At 42.1% G+C, this 8,271-nt stretch overlaps 1 protein-coding gene across 1 annotated transcript; it reads left to right on the plus strand.

Annotated features, from left to right (window-relative positions):
* The first annotated feature begins 1,556 nt into the window (after window positions 1–1,556).
* On the plus strand, window positions 1,557–8,271 carry LOC121439085 (pejvakin). Its single transcript, XM_041639585.1, has 6 exons — window positions 1,557–2,169; window positions 2,887–3,082; window positions 3,839–3,980; window positions 6,229–6,346; window positions 7,698–7,796; window positions 7,979–8,271. Exons 1-6 carry the CDS (start codon window positions 1,959–1,961, stop codon window positions 8,269–8,271), a joined length of 1,059 nt encoding a protein of 352 aa, XP_041495519.1. The 5' UTR covers window positions 1,557–1,958.

Consider the following 8,271-nt stretch of genomic DNA (forward strand, 5'->3'; position numbering starts at 1 on the left):
TTCCCCTCCCGCCTTTAGTGACGCAGAGGCTCAGTCCTTTGTCCTTAGAGGGAGGCCCTTTCCTTTCCGGCGAGAAAGCTTGTAGTAGGCCGAGAGCCAGCAGGTCTGAGCAGCGAGGGAGAAAGCTAAGGGTTGGGCTACTTTAAGGAAGGCTCGAAAATTCTGAATGCAAAATTGCGAAGAAAATCCCGCATTTTGAGACGCGAGAGTGTCGGCTAAAGGAGCATAGGCTATTCGGGTGGGCTAGTTTTAGAGTACTGGGTGCCTGGACACCTCTTCTGCCTGGCGGGCTCCTGTGACCTGCAGGCCTTAAGAACAGTGCTTCTCAACTTTCCTAATGCTGCGACCCTTTAATACAGTTCCTCGTGTTGTGGTGACCCCCAACCATGAAGCTATTTCGTTGCTACTTTATAACTATAATTTTGCTACTGTTATGAACCATAATGTAAAGATCTGATAGGCAGGAGATCTGGTAGGCTACCCCCAAAAGGGTTGCGACCCACAGGTTGAGAACCGCTGCTTTAGGAGGCTGCAGAAGCCACAATGAGACCAGAGACCCGGGACTAGGAAAGGAAGCGCAGCAAGGATATTTAGAGCAGTGTCCAGGATCGCTCTTCCCACCCCGCTGACTTGTGCAGTGGAGAGTGCTGGCTTTAATCTGGGATGCTCCACCTTCAGAGTGGGTTGTGGGTGTGTCAGACAGGTTTGTCAACTGCTTTGCACAATGGCTCCAGAGCTTACTTGATGCTCTGGAATTGAATTCTAGAAGTGCTCTCATGAACAGGCTGCTAAAAATTATTTTAAAAGTAAAATTTTTAGGTCGGCATACCAAAGTAATTCGTTTTGAGATGGAATTTGGTTTTAGTTGCATGGAAGCCCAAACACTTGGATGCAAGTAAAAATATCCAGAATCGAATCAGATTGAATTCTGCTGCCCCTTCCTTTATTTCTGCATATTAGGGCACTACCTAATAATACTATTACACTTATGTGTTGATGAGGTTTTTGTAAGGACCATTTTCAAAATATGTCAACCACTTATGATCATACAATATCTCAATATAGGTTTTGTTCCCCCAGAATTTTATTTTAATGGGTCCACAAAACTCCTTGAAAACAAGCCAAAACTTTATATAACTATTTCTATAGGCTAAGTAATTGGGAGAGGAATAAGCAAAAAAAAAAAAAAAAAAAAAAAAGGAGGTAAATGCAGCAGAACCCTATCAGGTGATGTGGTTTGAGCCATCAGTTTCAAAGTAAGAGACTTCCATAGTAGTTTTTAATATGTAATGGAATTTGTAACTGAAAGCCTTCAGTGTTCTATAGAGAGCTGCTTACGATCGTTCCTCTATATCCTGTGAGTTGATATGTGGTACTAAACATATAGTTTTATAAGCATGCTAAATCCCAGAGGAGAGAAATGCTCATGTAATGATCTGTATCCTGTGAGGATTCAAAGGTGCTTTTCTGTTGCCAAAATGCTCCTGCTGGCCTCGTGAAGGAATTCCCCTTGGATAGTGTCCCCTATAGATGGTATCCAGGCCTGACATCTACAGGGGACACAATCCCTTTCCCGCAGGACTAGCAGGACTCGTAGCCTCCTTGCCAGCTGGTTCATTGCTGGTGGCAGAGCACTCCCAACTGTGGTCTCCTCAAGGACACTGGTAGTATGTTTGAATTCGTTTCTGTGTACTGTAGCTGTAGACGGCCGTTCCCACTTAGACTCGTTTTTAGCGCATCCTTTTACAGCGCTTTCTATTATTCATGACTGGAGTTCGTGAAGGGAGGCAGTGTTGTGGACTGGACACCGGTAAAGGACCTGGTGAGAGCATGCTTTAGAGTTTCGGTCTGCGCAATTGGATTTAACACCACAGAAGGTGAAGTTTGGCGACTGGTTTTCCTCTTCAAAAATGGGTTCGTTGCTTGAGGGTCGTAGTCGATGACGTCTTGATGGTACTATGTTTGCCGCCGCTACCAAGAGCTTTGTTAAGCAAGTTGGAGACGGAGGGAGATTAGTGCCTGTTCCGAGCCTCAGTGAAGCCGACAAGTACCAGCCCCTGAGTCTGGTGGTGAAAAAGAAGCGGTGTTTTCTGTTTCCTAGACACAAATTTACCTCGACGCCCTTCACACTTAAAGATATTCTCATAGGAGACCGAGACATCTCAGCCGGTAAGTTTAAATGCTCCGGCGTGACTCTCCATGGGGCTATAGCAGTAATAGCCCAACGGAGGTCGTATAGATTAATTATACTAATAATACACGTGTTATGACTAAAATCAGCCTTTATGTGGTAGTAGCATCATTAAGATGAATAATGCTTAAGTCTTGATCTTGTTGCCTGATTTTTAAAATCAGCTATCAGATGTTTTAAACTAAACACAGCAAGGAAATGATGTATTCTGTCCTGTATAATACCAGGTATTATCTGGTCTTACCCATTTCACATGATCAATAAGTGAAAGTCATCATTTAGATAGGTAAATGCGGTTTTTAAAATGTGGGTCCTGGGGGACTAGGCTCAGATCCTCATGCCTGCAAGCACGCTCTTTACCAGCTGAGCCGTTCCCCAACCCTGAACTCTGTTTTTAAAACTAGATTATAAAATAGTCATGATGTCCAGTCATCGGTTATAGACACTTGTTTTCATTTTAGCTACCCGAGGGATCTTGATTGCTATAGATGTATTCTGTTATCTGAACAGAGAATTTGAGTTTGTTTTAAGTACACTCTTATTTTTTTGTAGTAAAATTGCCTGGAATGCTACTTTTCGTGATGTTGGAAATACTGTCTAATTAACATTTGGGCAAAAGAGTTTTTTTCAGTCATGTTGGAATGATAATGTACGAATTTGAGACGTTCACAACATATCAAGTTCCTTCTCCTAAGGTATTTCATCTTATCAGTTACTGAATTATGAAGATGAGTCAGATGTTTCCCTCTATGGGAGGCGAAACAACCATATCGTGAATGACGTTGGGATTAATGTTACTGGATCCGATTCCATCGCGGTCAAAGCTTCCTTTGGTGTAGTAACCAAACATGAAGTGGAGGTGTCAACGTTACTCAAGGAAATTACCGCACGGTCAGTACAAAGTTCCCGATATACTGCAGTATTTTCATTAAATGATTAACTATATCAAATCCAAAGCAAAGAATGCTTAAAACATTTGAGTCATATTTTACAAGTTAATTTATATTTTTTATTTATTTGAAAGACTCCATTTTAGCAGCTGATTAGTACCCCAACCAAATCAAAAATCATTTGATATGCATTTTCAGTTCTTTCACAAAACATCACTATGGTTCTGCACAATTTGCTAAATTATTAAATTGAAATAATGCAAACTGTGCTTCCAGCAGACTCTAGACAGGATAGAGCATTCTATAGAACTAGGAGATTCAGGTGAAGTTGCACAGGCCAGTAATCCTAGACCCTTGGGAGAGTGAGACAGGAGAATCACAAGTTCAAAGCCTGTTTGGGCTACATTGTGAGTTCAAGTCCACCTTAAGCAAATTATTGAGGATCTGTCTAAATAAAGAGGTGGTGGGTAGCTGGGAGGCGGCTCACTGATAGAACACTGGCCTAGTATGCACAAAGCCCAGGGTTCAGTACTCCGGTTCTACAAAACTAAAGCCATGCCTCCATTTTCTAAAACAAGAAAAACCACTGAAGGGAGAGGCAATTGAGTGAAGTGATTTATATTCTCTGATTTGCGTTATGCCTGCCTAGACTAGCACATAGTTGGGTTGGACCACAGATACCACAACAGGTGCCTTCGTTTCTGTGTGATCACATGGTAAAGTATTTTGTGCGCATACCTTTTTCATTTTATTCTAGAAAAATAAACTTTGACCACAGTTTGATCCGCCAATCAAGGAGCAGCAGGAAAGCCGTGCTGTGCGTGGTCATGGAGAGCATCAGAACCACACGCCAGTGCTCCCTGTCTGTGCATGCTGGCATTCGAGGGGAAGCCATGCGGGTAAAACACACTCGGGGGGCACTAGCTAACTGCGGAGGTACTGTGGAGTTTTTAAAAAGTTACTCATAAAGGGTTTCTGCCTTTCGTCAGAGGCAGGAAACGAAGAGCCTCAGAGTGGTTGGGCTTCAGAATGAGAAGACCAGACAAGGCAACTTGGGTTCTAAACCTGTGTAACACAATACAAACAGACAACTAATCCTTGTGAATTTATGTATATACTGGAGTTCCTCCAATTAAATAGTACTCGAGTGCTGTATTAAGAACAAAAAAGTAAGTCCAGATATTATAGTCTTTGATTTTGCTTTTAAGTAATGCAATTCATACTGAATTTTAAAAGCTGAGTTTTCAACATTTTTTTGCATTTATTTATTTATTTAATGCTCTCCATGTGTGTGCGAGCATACACACGTCACAGTGCACATGTTGATGATGTCAGAGAACAAATTGTGGGGCTCAGTTTTCTTCTTCCGTATGTGTGTCACAGTGAGCATGCCCAGGTGGCCGGGAGCTGTGGCAAGTGCCTGTATCTGCCTGAATTTAGATTTTCTGTGAAAGTAGGTTTTTTTCTAATTAACATCATCAATAACCAAATATGCTTCATATTGTGTCAATCCTTTTAAAAGTTAAAAACTAGAAGACAGGGCTGGAGAGATGGCTAGAAAACAGAAAGTCAAGAGAACTGGCTGTCTTGAGAGAACTTAGATTTGGTTACTTGCACCCTCCTGGTGGCTCACAAGTGGTTGTAACTCCAGTTCCAAGGGATCGGATGCAGGCACACATACACGTAAAATAAAAATAAATAAATCTTTAGAAAATTTAAAAAAATAGGAATTTATATTGCTTATTCTTACCAACCAATGACACCTAGTAATGGTTTGATAGGGTTAAAGCCAATTGTTAGGTGACATTTTGTTCTATAGTAAAGAAAATGAATTTATGATATTTACAGGAAAATAGATGGAACTGAAAATTGTCAAGAGAAATAAGCCAGACTCAGAAAGGCAAATATTGCATATTTTCTCATATATGTAGACTTGAGCTTTAAGTGTATATGTGTGTGTGCATGCATATGTGCATGTGTTTGTATACAGGGCGTGAAACTGGAAAGAAGACCATGAAAGGGGAGGGAGAGATTGGGGACAGGAGGAAATACGTGTGACCTGAATGCGGAAAGAAGGGAGTGGAGACTAGTACGAAGGTGGAAAGGGGAGGGCAGTGGCAGAGGGCAAATTAAAGTGCATTCACACACATGTACACATACACAAACACACATACACACACATGCACACACACCATTATGAAACCCATGAGCTTGTATACCACTTTACTTTAAAGTGGGATGTGCTAGGGCTCTGTCTATAAAGTACTGTTGTGTAAGCGTGAGGATCTGAACGTGACCCGTGGCAACCGGAGGAAAGCTCAGTGTTAGAGTGTGTGTCTGTGATTCCATCACGAGGGAGGTGGCATAGTGAGGAGAATCTATGGGACAGGCTGGTCCTTCTCATAGTCATAGAGGACTCAGTGGTCATCTTTCCAACCCTCTCCAGCTGCAATTTAACATATTACACATAATCTATGTACGATGGCCAACACATCTCAAGAATGAGGGGTGCCGGGGCTGAAGAGATGGCTCAGTGGTTAAGAGCATTGTCTGCTCTTCCAAAGGTCCTGAGTTCAGTTCCCAGCCACCACATGGTGGCTCACAACCATCTGTAATGAGGTCTGGTGCCCTCTTCTGGCCTGCAGGCAACACACAGATAGAATACTGTATACATAATAAATAAATAAATAAATATTTTTTAAAAAAAGAATAAGGTGTGCCATCTCATATCCATCACTACATTATGAGGGTTCTGTCCAGAATCTATATTCAGATATCCTCCAAATTCTGATTAGCATCGGTCATTTGAGGGGCACAAGCTGAAATGCTGACTCGATCATAGTCATTTGGGGGCTGGGAAAGCTGCCTGCAGCTGTGGGGCTTCTGAAGCAGATAGGCAAGGCTTAAAGAAAAGGGTTTACTGTAAGAAACTGACTTCAACCCTAAAGTCAGGAAGCTAAAAGGTCACTGGCGTAGATCATGCATTGGAGTCCACCATAAGGTTTAACTGAGGCAGGGCAGTGCTTTACTTAGGTAGGTGGTTGTGTTTTGTTTTGGGTGGGATTATGCAAAGTTTGTCTCTCCGACAAGCTACCCTGCCCTGCTATGCTCTGTAATAACATTATTTTATTTATCTTTTTGCTGCAGTTTCATTTTATGGATGAACAGAATCCCAAAGGAAGAGAAAAGGCTATTGTTTTCCCAGCACACACAACGATAGCGTTCAGTGTTTTCGAACTCTTCATTTACTTGGATGGTGCCTTTGGTGAGTAAAAGCTCTGCCTGGAGCTCCTGTGACGATAGTTTTAGGGAGAATGTAATAGGAATGAATCTCTCCCTCCTGCCTCTCTCCCTTCCCCCTTCCTTCCTTCTCTCTCTCCCCTGTCGTTTTCATGAATATAGAAGCACTATGCCTTCATATGCTAGGGTGGAATAGCTGGGAAATCACCCCCCTCTAATTTCCCAGCACCTCTTTTGTGCTTCGTAGTGAAGACTCCATACTACCCCACTTACAACTATAGGTTAGGAATAAAACAAGGTCCATTGACAAAATATGCCTTAGCTTTCACGGGAAGGTCAATAATAACTTCTAATAGGTAGCTGTTGCAGTGGTAAATAAGGAATCTGAAGACAGTAAGGTATCTGGTGCCCAAATGGGTGATATTAATTCATTAATAATCAATCAATTTATTTGTACCTGTCTAGACATAATTTTTAGCTTCATTTTCCTTAAGATAATAAAGAAACACTCTAGAATTTAGTACTTCCTCTACAATCATCATCTTGTGTGGTAGATCAGTACAGCTCACCTGGCTTTCTACATCTCAGGGGACTTTAAAGTTAGTTCACTGAGTCACAACAAGACCAGATATAGCCCCAAAAGGACCAGGCAAGGGAGCCCCTAGTTACGGTAATTTACATCTGTAGACCTTCTTTGCTAGTTTCTGTAGTCCTGGGGAAGGAGGCTTAGGAAACCTAGAAATGAAACTACATTCTAAGTAAACTCAACATTGAGCCCTGCAGCTGTTTGGTTTTACAGTTATATTGACTGTATTGTAGAGAGGAATATAGAATGTCATTCATCAAAATGTAATCTCTCTATGCACACAATGTCTGGCTTTTTATTTCCGGGAATTTATGCTCTAGGTATACTGAGACATAATGTACAGCAATAGAGGAACAAACAGGGTCTTTAGTTTCTAAAACAAAACATTGGAAACATCCTTAGGGGACCCAGTAGTGGTCCATCCCATGAGCACAACAGAGGAGGACAAACCATGATGGGAGTAGGGGTAGCTCTGGGCACACAATGGTCTCTGAGAGATATTTTAACGAACTGTGTATGCTATGGAATTGTTTCTAGAAACATACGTTAAGTCTGTGCATACAGAACGTCTAAAGGATTCACAAGGCCCGTGCCAGACAGGCTGGGTCCAGGGCGAGCTGAAGGCATGTCACTGTTGTACTATCTTAATCTCTAAATTTTGTACTTGCAAATGTGTAAAGTTTAGCTTTATTAAGAGAAAACCCAATGAACTGCATGTATGGGAATTCATATCCTCTATGAAATACTCAACTATTAGGTAATTATAACAACATCTCCAATTGTTTTGTAGACCTTTGTGTCACATCAGTGTCAAAAGGAGGGTTTGAAAGGGAAGAAACGACCACCTTTGCCGTGCTCTACAGACTGAGGAACATCCTCTTCGAAAGAAGTACGTCTGCCGAAGGGGTTTATGAAGGCTTTCCTTCTGTGTCAGGATATGAGGCCTGCCAGTTAACATGTTTAAAGCCCAGTTATTTCCTGATGGATGGTTTGGGTTGATACCCTTATCAACACAGCTTGGGCTGCGTGGCTTTTTGGACTTCTAACACGTTTCTGGGTTCTGTTTTGCAGATAGGAGAGTGATGGATGCCATCTCTCGCTCCCAGCTTTACCTGGACGATCTCTTTGCTGACTACTATGACAAACCCCTTAGCATGACTGACATTTCCCTCAAGGAGGGGACTCACATCCGAGTGAACTTACTAAACCACAACATTCCCAAAGGGCCCTGCATACTCTGTGGAATGGGGAACTTGAAGCGGGAGACGGTTTACGGTTGCTTCCAGTGCTCTGTGGATGGGGTAAAGTACGTGAGGCTTCATGCGGTCCCTTGTTTTGATATTTGGCACAAAAGAATGAAATAA

Source organism: Microtus oregoni, unplaced genomic scaffold, assembly GCF_018167655.1.
Source record: "Microtus oregoni isolate MIOR12 unplaced genomic scaffold, Mior012 000060F_001, whole genome shotgun sequence".
NCBI lineage: Eukaryota > Metazoa > Chordata > Mammalia > Rodentia > Cricetidae > Microtus > Microtus oregoni.